An 18,953-nucleotide genomic window follows, 5' to 3' on the forward strand; every position below is an offset into this window, starting at 1 on the left:
CTGAGAATGTAGAATACAGTGCCCCCCACGACTTCTCAACTACCCCGCACCTGCAAAAAAAAATTGAACTTTGAACAATGTGTTCAAAGTCACCAGACATGTATCACATGTAAACTATACATTTTTGAGCCCTAATGAAGTAGGAGAACTCAAAAATATAACTTTGAAGTCTGTGCAATGCCTCAAAAAAAAGTTTCATTTTTTTCAGATGCAAAATTTGGAACAGCTGGTTTTAAGACCATAGTATGTGGTTACAGACATGTACTATGGACTTATAAAATATTTATTATGTATTTAGAGACTAAATTATCTATGTACATACATACTACAGGTGTAGATATTTATGTAAATATGTAGCTCCTTAGTTATTGATGATTGCCATATCCATCAGTACACTCTTTGGAATGTGGCAATGTGAAGAATATTTCTTCATTGCTCTCTTGGCAGCAAGTCCAGTGAAATTTCAATGAATTTGGACTATTATCATGCATGTTACCAGGTCTGGTTGGTGAAATGTGACATTTGCATCAAAAAATGTGCCAAAAAGAGCCCAGCATCAGCCCACTTTTAAAAGAATTTTTAGAAAAAAAAAACTCCAAAATTTGGAACCTCCCTGTAGGGGTAGTTGAGAAGTCGTGGGGGGCACTGTATATATACAAAGATGATTATGTAATTGTGTTGACGAGCTAAAACTATATAAAACTATGGCAGTTATGTAATATGTAAAGAGACCTGCCATAACACAGCGAAGTTGCAGGCTGTTGGAGAATGAGCCGATGCTGTAGGGTTCCCCCGTGGACCTACCGAGCATGTGCGGGACAGCCCTGAAGGAATACCACCAATCTGAATCCATCACCACCTTCAACTTCCAGGTTGGCGACGCACCCCAGACATTCTCAAGCAAACAACCGACGATACATCGATAGTCCGTTTAGCAATGGACCAAGAATTCGAGAAACTAGAGATACTCTCGCTTGTCAACAGTATCACGAAGGAACTTCACAACCATGTCGGACTTCAGGACAGCACCCTCGCAGAATATTTGATCTCACTCCATGAAGAATCGACCTCATTCGAAAATTTCAAACTCAAACTCCAAGAGATCGGCGCCGAGTTCCCAGAAAGCTTCATCACCAACATGGATCGACTCGTGACCAGCCTACATCCCAAGTACAAGAAGAAGAAGCTGCCAGCTGAAGGCAAGGGGAAAGAGAAAGACATCGATCCAGCGGAAGACGAGGAAGAACTCGAACGGAAAAAACGGCGAGCTCAGGCCTTATTCCCTGCACTGGCGCTTCCGGATCGCTCCTGGGAACCAAGTTTCGTGCCCGATCCAAAGGACGCAACAGCCAAGAATACTTCAACTGCAGATCAGCTACTAGAAGAACTCGAACATGTTGGCAGACGGCATAGAGAACTACAAGCGGTCCGCGAAGAAGAGCAAGAAGATGACGCCAGCTCAGATTACAATCGTCCCACAAAGATGCCCAGACGAGACCGATCAGCAAGTCGTGAAAGAGGAAGGCGCTCCCCGGAGCCTAGATCCGGACGTTTCAGAGATGATTATTCGGGTGGCCGGTTTGATGACCGAGGACGACAGCGCGATAATGGCTACGGCAACAGAGCATCAAAAGCTCCAGATACTCGTCCGGTTCTATACAAGATTTACGACGGGACTGTGGCCTCGATCAAAGATTTCGGATGCTTTGTCACCTTAAAAGGTGTCGCCGGAAAGGCTGAAGGGCTAGTACACGTCAATGCTATTGCAGCTGGGAGAGTCAATCATCCTTCCGATCTGGTGTCCAGAGGGCAACCCGTCAAAGTCAAGGTGGTTTCGATTGCGGGCGAGCGGATCGGAATCTCAATGAAAGATGTTGATCAAAACACGGGAGCAGATCTAACCCCGCATTTAAGAATCAAGTCCGATGCTGAGATGGCCGAGGAGGAAGCTCAATATGCGGCTCGACACGTCAACCACAGCGTGGGTGCCGGTTTTGCAGACGATAACCGCTCTTCCAGTGCTCGTCGTCTCACCTCACCCGAGCGATGGGAGATCAAACAACTGATTGCTTCAGGGGCGGCCAGCGCCGCAGATTATCCAAACCTCGACGACGATCTCACCACTCCAGGAAGCACGAACGGGATGGCAGCAGCGGCGACGGCAGAGGAGGAACTGGATATCGAGATGAGAGAGGATGAGGCCCCGTTCCTGAAAGGTGCTCATCGCCGAGTGCTCGACCTGAGTCCTGTCAAAATCGTCAAGGCTCCCGATGGTACACTCAACAGGGCTGCGTTGGCTGGTGCTGGTTTGGCCAAGGAACGGCGAGAGCTGCGTCAACAGGAAGCAAACGAGCGGGCGGATGCAGAAACTCAAGATACTAGCACGGCATGGCTCGATCCAGTGGCCAAACCCCACGAGCGACTCTTCGCCCAAGATGCTAGGGATAATACTATGGGCAAGAAGCAAGAAGAGTCTGGCTGGAAGCAAGCTACGTTCAACCAAGCCACAACCTATGGGAAGATCACCTCTCTGAGTATTACGGAACAGCGGGCCAGTTTGCCTATTTACAAACTGCGAGACGCGCTGGTCAAGGCCGTCAAGGAAAACCAAATTCTTGTCGTCGTTGGAGATACCGGGTCGGGCAAGACCACACAAATGACACAGTATCTGGCGGAAGAAGGCCTAGCAGATGAGAAGAAGATTGCCTGCACCCAACCCCGTCGTGTGGCAGCGATGTCGGTAGCTAAAAGAGTGGCTGAAGAAGTGGGGTGTAGGTTAGGTCAAGACGTAGGTTACACGATTCGGTTCGAGGATTGTACAAGTTCAGAAACGAAAATCAAGTACATGACCGATGGAATGCTCCAAAGAGAAGCTCTGGTCGATCCCAATCTATCAGCCTATTCGGTCATCATGTTGGACGAGGCACACGAAAGGACGATTGCCACAGATGTGCTCTTTGGGCTTCTAAAAAGTGAGTCTTAATCGGAATTAGACTAATTTCACAAATTTATGTATAGCTGAACAAGAGCTCATTTCCATCAGAATCCATCATGCGTCGACCCGATCTCAAGTTGATCGTTACTTCAGCTACACTGGACGCCGAAAAGTTTTCGAAATACTTTTACTCCTGTCCGATTTTCACCATCCCCGGTAGGACGTATCCGGTCGAAGTGCTCTACACCAAAGAACCCGAAAGCGATTATCTTGATGCTGCCCTGATTACGATCATGCAAATCCATATCTCTGAGCCACCGGGAGACATACTCCTGTTCTTGACTGGACAGGAAGAAATCGATACTTCTGCTGAGATATTGTATGAGCGGATGAAGGCTCTGGGATCACATGTACCAGAATTGATCGTCTTGCCAGTCTATTCCGCGCTGCCTTCGGAGATGCAATCCAAGATCTTCGATCCAGCCCCTCCCGGAGCCCGAAAAGTGATCCTAGCCACGAACATCGCCGAAACATCGATCACGATCGACGGGATCTACTACGTCGTTGACCCTGGGTTTGTGAAGCAAAAGGCATGGGACCCTCGACTGGGAATGGATTCTTTGGTCGTCACTCCGATCTCTCAAGCTCAAGCCAGACAACGTTCTGGTCGTGCTGGTCGGACCGGGCCGGGAAAATGTTACCGACTGTATACCGAAGCCGCCTATCGAAACGAAATGTTGCCGACTTCGATCCCCGATATCCAGCGTCAAAACTTGGCTCACACCATCTTGATGTTGAAAGCCATGGGCATCAATGATCTGTTGAACTTTGATTTCATGGACCCTCCTCCGCAACAAACCATGATCACTGCCTTGGAAAACCTGTATGCGCTCTCTGCTCTGGATGACGAGGGTTTGTTGACGCGCTTGGGCCGGAAGATGGCCGATTGTAAGCTCCCAGTTGACTTATCTTCCAAAGGCTTGCTTTCCTAAGATGGACTGACTGCCAAACATCGCGATCCAAAAAAAAAAACAGTTCCGATGGACCCCGAGTTATCAAAAATGTTGATTGCATCAGTTGACTTGGGCTGCTCGGAGGAAGTCTTGACGATTGTGGCGATGATCAGTGGTGCGACAAATGTGTTTTATCGTCCCAAGGAGAAACAGGCGCAAGCGGATGCCAAGAAGGCCAAGTTCCATCAACCAGAGGGTGATCACCTGACACTCCTGGCAGTATATGACGGCTGGAAAAACAACAAATTCAGTAATCCTTGGTGCCACGAAAACTGTAAGTCTATCTCCGTTATTTAGCTGCAAAGGCATCTCCCGCTAAGCCGTCGGATTATCCAGACATTCAGTCTCGGGCCATGAGAAGAGCGCAAGATGTACGGAAGCAATTGCTGGGTATTATGGACCGATATAAACATGATATCGTGTCCTGTGGAACAAATTATGATCGGGTCCGTCGCGCCATCTGCTCAGGTTACTTCAGACATGCTGCCAAGAAAGATCCCCAGGAGGGATACAAGACGTTGGTTGAAGGAACTCCGGTGTTCATTCATCCCTCTTCTGCGCTCTTCAATCGCGCCCCCGAATGGTCAGTCCACTCTCATAGATGCAACCATCCCAGAACACCCTCACTCACTTTATCTCTTCTTATCCGTGTGTACAGGATCATCTATCATGAATTGGTCTTGACTACTAAGGAATATTGTCGTGATGTCACCGCTATCGAGCCGAAATGGCTCACCGAAGTCGCCCCGACTTTCTTCAAAGTGGCCGATGCCAAAACCATGTCGAAACGCAAACGGAACGAAAGAGTCCAACCCCTGTTCGACCGATTCGCCAAGGTCATTACCCTCTTCTCTCATCATACTCTCCTTTCCTCTCGTTTTTGGGGGCTAACATAATTTATCCTATTTTGGTCGTTGCGTGTGGTTTTACAGAGCGAAAACGAATGGCGTATTTCGAAAGTCAAACGCAGTACTCGGACCAGTCAAACGTTTGGTTAACCATTATGCTCATCATCCTATAACAATCAACAGCCCCGATCAAGCAGAGAAAACGAAATCTGGTTTGCTTCTCCCCTCCCAGCAGAGAGAAAAAAAAGACGAAAACAATCTCTCAAGAATGGGTGTATATATCTATATGTGCAAGTATTATGTGTATGTTCTCAATGGTCGTGGTTTTAGTTGAAATTCATTTCCTTCTTCTTCTTCATGATACATCGTCTATTGTGTTTCTCAAAAACCTCGCACCGTTTTTCTTCTTTCAACTGCGCATTGAAACCAAAGAATGCAAGTTTAAAACATCCTTCTTGGGTGTAACAAGAAATCCTTTTTTTGCACCTGTGTGCGAGATTTTCGTTACTTGCTTTTCTTATTGTGATCCTGCATGCAGAAGCAGAAGGGCAAGTTGCAAAGAATTGAGTCATCAGTTGACTTGCAGGATACTACTACATATAGGCCAGTTGGCTCCTGTCCTTTCAGAAAGACAGTGGCTAGACAGACTGCAACATGCGGTTTGGGCTACACATCTGTGAAGAGCACAGTGGAGAGAAAGAGGCGCCGGGCAGTGGCACTGTACCCTTGAAAGTAAAATAAAGACAGACTTGATGGAATTACTCACTCCTCTCCTTTTTTTTAAGGAGGAATTTGAGTGATTTGTTGGTTGGATTACACATTAGAAGAACCCAGATAATCATACTTTTGCGCGCTTCCTCGGAGCCTGGCGCGTTCTCCCCGACTGCGTAAGGTTTACAAATACATTCCCTTCTCATGTGCCGAAATTATTATGTACCCATTCGCATTCCCCTGATACTTCAAGGGCCCTGTGACAAAATCAGCTGGAATACCGAGTCGGACATGCCTGAAGAAGGTAAGTTTGCTTGATCGGACCATCTAATCCCGACTTCTGCAAAAACCCAGCTGACTCAGTCAGCACACTCCACGAAGTCGCCCCGACTGTCAACGAAGTGGCCGATGCCCAAACCATGCCGAAACGCAAGCGGAAAGAGAAAGTTCAACCCCCGTTCGACCGATTTGTCAAGGTCATTCTCCTCTCAAATAATCCTCTCATGTTGTGGATTACATTATTCATTTTCTTTTGGCCGTTGTGTGTGGTCGTTTAGAACGAGAACGAGTGGCGTATTGCGAAAGCCAAACGCAATGCTCGTATGAATCGAAATTGTGCTAAATCATCGTCGTCATCCAAAAACGACAGTAACCAAGCCCAATCAACCAAATAAGAAGGGAACAATTCTGTTTTTTTTTCTCCCCCCAGCAGAAAAAAAAAGAATCCAATCTCTCAAGAATGGGTTTACTTATCTACATGTGCAAGTATTATCTGTATGTTCTCAAAGATCGTGGTTTTAGATGAAACTCATTACCTTCTTCATGATACATTGTCTAAACGCCTTGAGCCGTTTTTTAATCCAATGACGCATTTAAACCAGAAAAGAAAGAATAGCTAACAAATAAATCTAAACCAAATTGAGGACTTGCAGTTACAATACCAGGATTTCCTGGCTGTTCATAATGCCGGCCAGCGGGTGCCAGTGGCCATCTCTAGTTATGGGTGAGGAGTTTGCATATTGGACTGCTGGTATTTCTAGCATTCACTTTGTGGAAATCTAACTTAGATGTCATCATGCATTAACTCTAACAGCTATTTGGCTGGGTGAGGAAAATCCTCATTGTGAAAATCCAAGACCCCCCTGCCATCCTTTTTGGAAACTGTTGTACTATGACAACAGAGAACTACTTAAACCATAATAAACTGTCACACTTGTGACTTGTGACAGTTACAATACGACTTGAGAAGAGAAACTGCATCTCTCAAAGACAGGGGAATATTGAGAAGCTGCAAGTCTCAAATAATCTGTTTTTGGATGAAACTTTCTAGAAGCCACATGTCTTATTAACTATGATATTTCTGATGATGATAGTGATGTGGATTTGTGATAAGGGATAAGAAAATAATGAGACTGAGAGAGGGACTTAGAAACCTAACACTCTTTGAATAGTCTCAGGGTTGCCTTTGTCTCCTATTCAAATACAACAAAATAACACATCATTGAAAACAATATGCACTGTCACAAGATCCCATGGACAGACGTTGGGGTTTGTTTTTCAAAAAGCTACCACTTTAGGCATTATCATGAGATCTCTTGTGATTCTTTTTTTATATTGGTGTCTTCTGGATAAAAATCTTGATTTATGTTGTCCTCACAAGGAAAAGAAAAACCCTTTTCTCCAACCACTGCTATAATTTACATTGAAACTGAAAGTGTGGATTTAATTTTTCACTCATTCTTTCTGAATTTTTGTTGTTGGTTATCTTTATCCTTTTCATTGCCTTTATATGTGCTTTTATCAATAGAAATCACCAAAACAAGATAATTCCAGCCAAATTGCTTGGTCTAGGTGTGTGGCACCAATCTTGTCATACTAAACCTCTCTAATCTTTCTACACTCCTCTAATCTTCCTCACCAGGGGAGACTTTGACGCACTCTCCAGAGAGTGCCAGAGTCTCATTTTATGTTGTTCTGGGGCTGATGTGAGTCAGATGTGGATTAGGAAATGATTGATAAATTCTTCAGAAGTCAATGGGAAGTGTGTCAGAAGTGATGCCAAATTGTCACAGGACCTTGTGCAATGTTGTATAGAACCATTTAATTTTCTAATGATACACCGGGGGGAATGTGTGGCACTCTCTAGAGAGTGCCAAGTCCTATGTTTTTTTGGGAAAGCTGATTGATTTCAACTGTGTGAGCATGTGTGATGCTGGCTTCAAATATGTTGAACTTATGTTCAATTAAGGCTGATCATAGATCCACTCCATGGTGTACACACTGGCAATTCAGTGGAGGGACCTCCACTTGATGCTTGGTAAACTTTTGGATTCTACACTTACTGGTGTGTATCACTGCAACGGTGGGCCGATGTGTTACGTTACGATATTTAGGCCTAAACGTGTAACGCATTGACCGTTATTTTTAAGAAAAAGGTGTTAATTTTATCAAAAAAATATCAAATTTTCAATACTTTATGATAAATTACAATACGTTTTTGGCTGTATCTATGAAAAATGGCCAATATTTGCTGTTATTTAGGGTATTTTTGCATATTTTTGCACCCGTGGGTGTTATAGTTAACTTATTTTATACACTCGATAATCTTAATTTTCTGTATTGTAACTTATTTTTCAATACTTTACAATACTTTACAGTTACGGTTAACTGTAACGGCCCACTGTTGGTATCAGCCATCAAGCCCTCCACTCAATGATTGGTTTGTACAGCCATTGAGTGGAGATACCCTCCACTTTATGACTGTTGGACAACCATTTAGTGGAGGGTGTGTCCACTCAATTAACATATGCACATTGCCAGCTACATGTCAAGTGAAGACATCCTCCACTTGATGAACAGTGGTGAATGCCATTGAGTGGAGGTATTCTCCACTCAATTACTGGTGTGTACCAGACATTGAGTGGAGGGGTTCTCCACTAGGTGATTGGTGTCTACCAGCCATTGACTGGAGACACCCTCCAATTGATGACAGGTCAATGGGCTGGGAATAACCAGCCTGAATGACCAGCACTAAATGGGAGTCATTCTGCCTTACCTTTCCATGTTTGACAGAGGGGTAAGTACTGTACATTGCGCTGGGAGAGTCCCAGCTCAATGAGCAGTACATACCATCCATCCAGCTGCGCTTTTCCGAGCTAGGTGGCCAGTATACATGCCTACCATGCTTGGAAAGGTTGGCTTGATGACCAGAATGTGCTGGTCATTGGGCTAGGGCTTCCCTGGCTTGATGACCAGGTGCTGGCCATTGCCTTTGAGTTCGGAGACGCCGCAGATTGATGACTGGGGCATTATAGCCATCAAGTGCGGCCTCTCCCCACCTGATGACCAGTTTGTGCTGGCAATAAATTTTGAGGAGGCCTAGATCAATGACCAGAACATACTGGTCATTGATCTTGGGATTTCCAAGCTCTGTAGGCAGCACATACTGGTCATTGGGGCTGGGCAGGCCAGGCTCAATGACCAGTATGTGTTTTACTGTTGAGGGTGGGGGCTTTCCCAGCTGAATGATAGCAAGAAGGGCTTGGCAAGTCTGGGTACATCGGCACCTTGCAAATGTCCTCCCTGATGTTTGGCTGAAAATGACGGTGGACATTGCAAAAAAAAGCAACACTCCCCAGGGGCACATAGGGATGCAGAGCTAATCTCTGTCGTCCCTCTGCAGCTGCTGTTGACTTATGTCCACCTTGAAACTCCCTGGTTTTTTTTGTGCTTTTCAACACATATCACCAGGAAAAAAACATTGTTCCCTTGACAGCAAGTGAAATTTGAACAGCTACAGCCGTCTATCTATCATCTATCCACAGCTACCACATCACGGTGTGAATACTAAAACTGAGTATACATTTATCTGCCTTGCACAGCCAGAAGCTGCTGGTGTAGCTCATTCCAACTTGTGTGTGCGCAGCTTCTGATGTGCAGCTGCTCAGGTAAGCAACACCTGAGCTTATTGACCTTCTTAAACCTTCTTTTCCTTTGATACATACTCAATGGCCGGTACCTACCGGTTATTGAGCGGAAAATACTTCACGCAACGACTAGCTTATGTAGCGCAATCCCCTTGTTACAGGGGCTGGGGGACACCACGCACCAAAGGCGCCTCGCGAAGCAAGCCTCAGGGGCCCTTCGCACCAGCCCAGGCTACACCAGGGCCCCCTGAAGCCAGGGCTTGCATATGCTAGAAATCAAGTCATTTTGAGAATGAGTGGCTGCTTTGAGTGTGGTAGGGCTGGAGGATGGTTCAGCTGCCCCCTTGTGCCGTGATTCTCACAAACGCTGTTGGTCGGAATTTTGGTGGTTTTTCCGTCTGTCTCTGCTTCAGGCGCAATTGCATGGTTATTGAGGAGCAATAGGCCAAGCTCCTGCTCCCAAAATCCTCCTCCTTTGTCCGTTCAGCTACCAAGATCGAGGCTCTCAGCCAATCCGGCTGCTCCGTCGGCCAAAGGCTCTCTGAGCTGACTGGTCGAATAAGGAGGAGGGCGACTTGACTAACTTGGTTGTTGAGAGTCTGGGGAGGTAGCTTTCTGGACGGCCAGGTTGGTTTTGCGGAGGGCCTTGATCTCGTTAGACTCTTCTTCGTTACATCCCCCCGGCACTTGGTTGATTGAAAACATCCCATCCTCGCCCCAAATCCAACTGCTGCCCACCTTTGAAAGACTCACGGACTCATGGATGGTGTGGGTTGACGACATCTGCCATTTTATTTGCGACTTGCGCAAAAGGTGGGCAGGCGAGGGGTTCCCCAAAGAGAGTCCGCGCTCAGAAGGCTGGGCAAATTGAGATGAGTCAAAGACTTTTCTGATTCTTCCATCACGGCGGATGGAGCTTGTTGTGGCTTCTGGGAAGAGAAAAGAGCCCAAGTGGCTTCAGACTCCCTAGTGCCGGTTGGGAGAGGTTGAGTCCCCGACCCACTGTATTGACTCTCATTTGAATCCCTCTCGCGTTGAGCCTCCCGGGAGGGAGCCTGGGAGGACTCCCTAGCGAGAGGCTCCCAAGGGGGAAGAGGTCTGCGTGTCGGAACCTCCCGGAGCAGACAAATCACCTGAGGGTGTGAGGTCACAGGCGCTAGCCCACCCCGCTTGTGGGCGTGGGTTTTCTATCCCCCTTTTAGCTAAGGTATATACTATGAAGGGTGGGCGGGTGGTCGCGAAATAAGGGGATTTCCAGGATACACAAGAAGGGCAAAGGAAGGGATATGGAAAGCACTACCAAGATGGATGAATTTGCAATGTCGTATATTGATCAATATAGCGTATATTGATCAATATAGCGTATATTGATCAATTTATATTGATCAATTTTTTTTTATTATTCTTCTTGATACCTTTGTCTGTTTTCCATGTCTCCTTAATACCATTCTATAATCTCTCTCCTTCCCCTTGTGTTAGCTTCAAGCCACAGGAATCTTTTTTTTTGCCTGATAACATTCATAAATTTCTACATACACCACTCAATTCTTCCTGAAAAAAAGACATTGCAAGTTTTAGGATTAATCCAGCGTGGCTGAGGGGTCTCAATTTTTTTTTTTTTTTTTTTTTCACTTCAACAATTGATCTGTTATCAGAAGTCTGCAAATTGACTTTTTTTTCAAAAAAGGAAAAACATTGACCCCTGACCTCTCTCATGATACCATCCTGCACACATTTTTAATTTGGTTGGTTGAACTTGCTCAAGATATTGCATATCATACTTGAAGTGCTACAGGCATAGGAGGCCTTTTTGAAATGAGTTTACCATGGGTTAGCATATTTTTGTCAGGTTCTTTTTTTTATCTACTTTTGTTATCAACCACAGATTAATGAGGAATATTTCCACATAAAATTTTGTTGGACAATTTTTCTGAATATAAAACCCAGAAATAATGTTTTTGGGGTCACATCCATTATGCAGCAGCTGCAATCTGATCAGTTGCCAAATATCACTAATTTGGTAGTTTCTTGGTGTTTCTGCCACTATATCTCAACACAGGCTGGGGGTTCTTCCATGATATTGGTATCAAAATGTTCAGTAGCCCCCAAGGATCCATTGTGTACCTTAAATGACCACAAAACCCCCAAATGTGGTAGCTACAATCTCATCAGTTGCCAAATCTCACTAATTTGGTAGGTTCTTGGTGTTTCTGCCACTATATCTCAACACAACCTGGGGGTTCTTCCATGATATTGGTTTCAAAATGATCAATAGTCCCCAAGGATTTATTGTGTACCTTAAATTACCATGAAACTCCCTAATGTAGCCCTACGACCTGATCAGTTGCCAAATATCACTAATTTGGTAGTTTCTTGGTGTTTCTGCCACTATATCTCAAAGCAGCCTGGGAGTTCTTCCATGATATTGGTACCAAAATAATCAAATGCCCTCAAACATTCATTGAGTACCTTTGATGACCACAAAACCCCCAAATGTAGCAGCCACAATGTGATCAGTTACCAAATATCACTAATTTGGTAGTTTCTTGGTGTTTCTGCCACTATATCTCAGCGCAGCGTGGGAGTTCTTCCATGATATTGGTACCAAAATAATCACATGCCCCTGATGATTCATTGTGTACCTTGAATGAACACAAAACCCCCAAATGTAGCAGCCACAATGTGATCAGTTGCCAAATATCACTAATTTGGTAGTTTCTTGGTGTTTCTGCCACTATATCTCAGCACAGCGTGGGAGTTCTTCCATGATATTGGTACCATAATGATCGAAGTCCCCTGAGGATTCATTGTGTACCTTGAATGACCACAATACCCCCAAATGTAGCAGCTAGGATGTGATCAGTTGCAAAATATCACTAATTTGGTAGTTTCTGGTGTTTCTGCCACTATATCTCAGCGCAGCGTGGGATTTCTTCATGATATTGGTATCAAAATGATCAAATGCCCTCAAACATTCATTGAGTACCTTGGATGACCACAAAACCCCCAAATGTAGCAGCCACAATGTGATCAGTTGACAAATATCACTAATTTGGTAGTTTCTTGATGTTTCTGCCACTATATCTCAGCACAGTGTGGGAGTTCTTCCATGATATTCGTACCAAAATCATCACATGCCCTCAAGCATTCATTGGGTACCTTGGATGACCACAAAACCCCCAAATGTAGCAGCCACAATGTGAATGGTTGCCAAATATCACTAATTTGGCAACTGATCACAGTGTGGCTGCTACATTTGGGGGTATTGTGGTCATTCAAGGTACACAATGAATCTTCAGGGGAATTTAATCATTTTGGTATCAACGTCATGGAAGAACTCCCACGCTGAGCTGAGATATAGTGCCAGAAACACCAAGAAACTACCAAATTAGTGATATTTGGCAACTGATCACATTGTGGCTGCTACATTTGGGGGTTTTGTGGTCATTCAAGGTACACAATGAATTTTAAGGGGCATGTGAAAATTTTGGTACCAATAGCATGGAAGAACTCCCACGCGGGGCTGAGATATACTGGCAGAAACACCAAGAAACTACCAAATTAGTGATATTTGGCAACTGATCACATGGTTGGTGCCACATTTGGGTGTTTTGTGGTCATTCAAGATACTCAATGAATGTTTGAGGGCATGTGATCATTTTGGTACCAATACCATCGAAGAACTCCCATGCTGTGCTGAGATATAGTGGCAGAAATATCAAGAAACTACCAAACTAGGGATATTTGGCAACTGATCACATTGTGGCTGCTACATTTGGGGGTTTTGTGGTCATCCAAGGTACTCAATGAATGTTTGAGGGCATTTGATCATCTTGGTACCAATATCATGGAAGAAATCCTATGCTGTGCTGAGATATAGTGGCAGAAACATCAAGAAACTACCAAATTAGTGATATTTGTCAACTGATCACATTGTGGCTGCTACATTTGGGGGTTTTGTGGTCATCCAAGGTACTCAATGAATTTTTGAGGGCATGTGATCATTTTGATATACCTATATCATGGAAGAACTCCCATGCTGGGCGGAGATATCGTGGCAGAAACACCAAGAAATTACCAAATTAGTGGTATTTGTCAACTGATCACATTGTGGCTGCTACATTTGGGCGTTTTGTGGTCATTCAAGGTACACAATGAATTTTTGAGGGCATTTGATCATCTTGGTACCAATATCATGGAAGAACTCCCAGGCTGCGCTGAGATATAGTGGCAGAAACACCAAGAAACCACCAAATTAGTGATATTTGGCAAATGATCACAGTGTGGCTGCTACATTTGAGGGTTTTGTGGTCATTCAAGGTACTCAATGAATCTTTGAGCGTATGTGATCATTTTGGTACAAATATCATGGAAGAACTCCCACACTGTGCTGAGATATAGTGGCAGAAACATCAAGAAACTACCAGATTAGTGATATTTGGCAACTGATCACATTGTGGCTGCTACATTTTGGGGTTTTGTGGTCATTCAAGGTAAAAAATGAATCTTCAGGGGCATGTGATAAATTTGGTACCAATACCATCGAAGAACTCCCACGCTGTGCTGAGATATACTGGCAGAAACACCAAGAAACTCAAATCAGTGATATTTGGCAACTGATCACATGGTGGTTGCTACGTTTGGGGGTTTTGTGGTCATCCAAGATACTCAATGAATGTTTGAGGGCATGTGATCATTTTGGTACCAATATCATGGAAGAACTCCCATGCTGCACTGAGATATAGTGGCCAAAACACCAAGAAACTACCAAATTAGTGACATTTGGCAACTGATCACAGTGTCGCTGCTACATTTGGGGGTTTTGTGGTCATTCAAGGTACACAATGAATCTTCAGCGGTGATTAATCATTTAGGTACCAATATCATGGAAGAACTCCCACGCTGTGCTGAGATATAGTGGAGGAAACACCAAGAAACTACCAAATTAGTGATATTTGTCAACTGATCACATTGTGGCTGCTACATTTGGGGGTTTTGTGGTCATTCAAGGTACACAATGAATCTTCAGGGGTGAATAATCATTTTGGTAACAATATCATGGAAGAACTCCCATGCTGCGCTGAGATATAGTGGCAGAAACACCAAGAAACCACCAACTTAGTGATATTTGGCAACTGATCACATCTTGCCTGCTACACTTGGGGGTTTTGTGGTCATTCAAGGTACTCAATCAATCTTTGAGGGCATTTGATCATCTTGGTACCAATATCGTGGAAGAACTCTTATGCTGCACTGAGATATAGTGGCAGAAACACCAACAAACTACCGAATTAGTGATATTTGGCAACCAATCACATTGTGGCTGCTACATGTGGGGGTTTTGTGGTCATTCAAGGTACACAATGAATCTTTGTGGCCATTTGATCATTTTGGTACCAATATAATGGAAGGACTCCCACGCTGCGCTGAGATATAGTGGCAAAAACACCAAGAAACTACCAAATTAGTGATATTTGTCAACTGATCACATTGCGGCTGCTACATTTGCGGGTTTTGTGTCACATTGTGGCTGCTACATTTGGGGGTTTTGTGGTCATCCAGAGTACTCAATGAATGTTTGAGGGCAAGTGATCATTTTGGTACCAACATTGTGGAAGAACTCCCACGCTGGGCTGAGATATAGTGGCAGAAACACCAAGAAACTACCAAATTAGTGATATTTGGCAACTGATCACATTGTGGCTGCTACATTTGGGGTTTTTGTGGTCATTCAAGGTACACAATGAATTTTTGAGGGTGTGTTATGATTTTGGTACCAATATCATGGGAGAACCCCCATGCTGCACTGAGATATAGTGGCAGAAACACCAAGAAACTACCAAATTAGTGATATTTTGCAACAGATCACAGTGTGGCTGCTACATTTGGGGGTATTGTGGTCATTCAAGGTACACAATGAATCTTCAGGGGCATTTGATCATTTTGGTACCAATGTCATGGAAGAACTCCCATGCTGCGCTGAGATATAGTGGCAGAAACACCAAGAAACCACCAACTTAGTGATATTTGGCAACTGACCACATCTTGGCTGCTACACTTGAGGGTTTTGTGGACCACATCTTGGCTGCTACACTTGAGGGTTTTGTGGTCATTCAAGGTACTCAATCAATCTTCGAGGGCATTTGATCATCTTGGTACCAATATCTTGGAATAAATCCCATGCTGCGCTGAGATATAGTGGCAGAAACACCAAGAAACTACCAAATTAGTGATATTTGGCAACTGATCACATTGTGGCTGCTACATTTGAGGTTTTTGTGGTCATTGAAGGTACACAATGAATCTTTGAGGGCATATGATCATTATGGTACCAATATCATGGAAGAACTCCCATGCTGCGCTGAGATATAGTGGCAGAAACACCAAGAAACTACCAAATTAGTGATATTTTGCAACTGATCACATTGTGGCTGCTACATTTGGGGGTTTTGTGGTCATCCAAGGTACTCAATGAGCGTTTGAGGGTGTTTGATCATTTTGGTACCAATATAATGGAATAACTCCCATGCTGCGCTGAGATATAGTGGCAGAAACACCGAGAAACTACCAAATTAGTGATATTTGGCAACTGATCACATTGTGGCTGCTACATTTGGGGGTTTTGTGGTCATTCAAGGTACCCAATGAATCTTCAGGGGCATTTGATCATTTTGGTACCAATATCATGGAAGAACTCCCATGCTGCGCTGAGATATAGTGGCAGAAACACCAAGAAACTACCAAATTAGTGATATTTGGCAACTGATCACATTGTGCCTGCTACAATTGGGGGTTTTGTGCTCATTGGAGGTACTCAATCAATCTTTGAGGGCATTTGATCATCTTGGTACCAATATCATGGAAGAACTCCCATGCTGCGCTGAGATATAGTGGCAGAAACACTAAGAAACTACCAAATTAGTGAGATTTGGCAACTGGTCAGATTTTAGCTGCTACATTTGGAGGTTTTGTGGTCATTTAAGGTACAAAATGAATTCTTGGTGGCTATTGATCATTATGATACCAATCTCATGGAAGAACTCCCAGGCTGTGTTGAGATATAGTGGCAGCAACACCAAGAAACTACCAACTTAGTGACATTTGGCAACTGATCAGATTTTAGCTGCTACATTTGGGTTATGTGGTAATTTAAGGTACAAAATGAATCCTTGCGGGCTATTGATCATTTTGATACCAATATCATGGAAGAACTCCCACGCTGTGTTGAGATATAGTGGCAGAAAGGGCCAGAAACTACCAAATTAGTGATATTTGGGAACTGATCACATTGTTGCTGCTGCATAATGGATGCGACCCCAAATAAATTATATTTTAAAATATTTTTGGGTTTTATATGCAGAAAAATTGTCCAATGAAATTTTATGTGGAAATATTCCTCATTAATCTGTGGTTGATAACAAAAGTAGATAAAAAAAAGAACCTGACAAAAATATGCTAAACCATGGTAAACTAATTTCAAAAAGGCCTTCTATGCATGTAGCACTTCAAGTATGATATGCAATATCTTGAGCAAGTTCAACCAACCAAATTAAAAATTTGTGCAGGATGGTATCATGGGAGAGGTCAGGGGTCAATGTTTTTCCTCCTTTGAAAAAAAGTCGATTTGGAGACTTCTGATAACATCAATTGTTGAAGTAAAAAAAAAAAGAAAAAAAATTTGAGACCCCTCAGCTACCCTGGATTAATCCTAAAACTTGCAATGTCTTTTTTTCAGGAAGAATTGAGTGGTGTATGTAGAAATTTATGAATGTTATCAGGCAAAAGAAAAGAAAAAAAATTCCTGTGGCTTGAAGCTAACACAGGCAGAAGGAGAGAGATTATAGAATAGTATCAAGGAGACATGGAAAACAGACAAAGGTATCAAGAGGAATAATAAAAAAAAAAAATTGATCAATATAAATTGATCAATATATGCTATATTGATCAATATACGACATCACAAATTCATCCATCTTGGTAGTGAAGAGGGTACTCCTGGGAGGCGCTGGGGGGAACGGGACCTAGCTGTTGGGAATGGTCATGTCAGACCTCCGTCTCCCTGTACGCGGTACAGATCTATCTGGGACATGTGGTCCGTACAGACCCCAAACACACGTGTCTCAGGTTTCCTGTGACCGGGGGGTCCCCATGGACGGCACCCACCTTCCTCTTTGCTCCCGGTAACCAAACATTCCAAACTTGGCACAGTCCCTTGCCTGCCGGGGGGCAAGGGCTCAAAGTGCCTCGCACAAAGTGTGACCTCTCTCTCTGTGAGACAGAGTGAGAGACCCTGCGGGGCTGCCCCTTTGGGGCTCTCACAGTTCTTTTTTAAGCTTGAGCTGAGTGGCTCACTGAGCACAAAACTGTGCCAGAATGAACAATGCTGTGTGGCGCTGGGGATCAATCAGCTGGGCCAGTGAGCCCTGCACCATGAGTCTATGTATGTATTTATGTACATACCCCACTAAAACTCACTGAGCAACAAGGACACAGGTGACACAGGATCAGAGCTTCTTTGGAGCTGCAACCAAAGCTGTCAAATGTAACTTGCCTACAAGGGAATATTCTTTTTTCCTGGTGTATACATGGGTGCAAATTCTCCTTCTCCATTGTGAATTATGTTGATTGGTCTGGATAAAGCCGGTACTACTGCAAAGTTCATCAGTTTTATCTAAGAACTTGGCAACTATGTACCATTTCATAATAGCAATCAACACCATGTTGTTGCACAATGCCCATCAACATGATGATACCTGTGATGAAAGCATGCTACCTGTAGGAACAAATTGGCAAAAAAATTCAGGGGAAAGATGTGAAGATAATCAAGCTACAAGACAAAAGGTGTTACCCATGCTGGGATGTGCATGGGTATTTCAGAATTCACCGTTCACCTTGGGTTTCTCAGACCAGTTTCTGAAATTTTTTGCCTGCTGGTTCCACAATCACTGAAATCTTGATGAACCTGTTGATATCCACCAATCTACCCACTTTCTCTTGAGAAACTTGATTAATTTTACAACTAGCCACATTTTGTAGTCATTTGGCGGTAAAACTATGAAACTTTTGCAATGTGTATTCTAATATGCCAGGTGTGGTACAAAAATAACAGCTGATGACACTTCAAACTTTACCTTTCACGAGTATTTCATCCTTTGTTAAACATGGTAGGGAAAACAGCCCCTGGTATTGTTCACATTTCATGGCATTGCAATGTGGAAAGTTATAAGTTACACAGCTTTTACCAGCTTTGGCACTGTTTGATACTCAAAGAATAGACATTTGGTTTTAACATCACTTACCTCCCAATTTGTTACAGGAATAGGCATGACAGAAACATGCCGGATGGATTCATCTACCACTTGGTTGATACTTTGCAGTTGCTAAATTTTACAAGTTTTTTGGACAATCTCATTTTACATGTGTTGAGTTGTCTGTTAGTCTGCTACCATGATGTATCACCACAGTATGGAGGGCTGTTGGATCGACCCATGAGCACTACCAACCAACCACCCAGCTGGCA

At 43.7% G+C, this 18,953-nt stretch overlaps 2 protein-coding genes across 2 annotated transcripts; both read left to right on the top strand.

Moving 5' to 3' along the window:
• Positions 1-937: 937 nt before the first annotated feature.
• PtA15_13A167 (uncharacterized protein) lies at positions 938-4,946 on the top strand (the record flags this gene model as incomplete). Its single annotated transcript, XM_053162337.1, has 6 exons — positions 938-2,972; positions 3,044-3,883; positions 3,971-4,222; positions 4,285-4,531; positions 4,607-4,784; positions 4,881-4,946. The coding sequence occupies 6 exons, from the start codon at positions 938-940 to the stop codon at positions 4,944-4,946; spliced, it is 3,618 nt and encodes a 1,205-aa protein (XP_053026323.1).
• An 852-nt stretch (positions 4,947-5,798) lies between these two features.
• Positions 5,799-6,181, top strand: PtA15_13A168 (uncharacterized protein; the record flags this gene model as incomplete). Its single annotated transcript, XM_053162338.1, has 3 exons — positions 5,799-5,811; positions 5,889-5,983; positions 6,065-6,181. The coding sequence occupies 3 exons, from the start codon at positions 5,799-5,801 to the stop codon at positions 6,179-6,181; spliced, it is 225 nt and encodes a 74-aa protein (XP_053026324.1).
• Positions 6,182-18,953: the final 12,772 nt, after the last annotated feature.

This window comes from Puccinia triticina, chromosome 13A (genome assembly GCF_026914185.1).
Source record: "Puccinia triticina chromosome 13A, complete sequence".
NCBI classification, from domain to species: Eukaryota; Fungi; Basidiomycota; class Pucciniomycetes; order Pucciniales; family Pucciniaceae; genus Puccinia; species Puccinia triticina.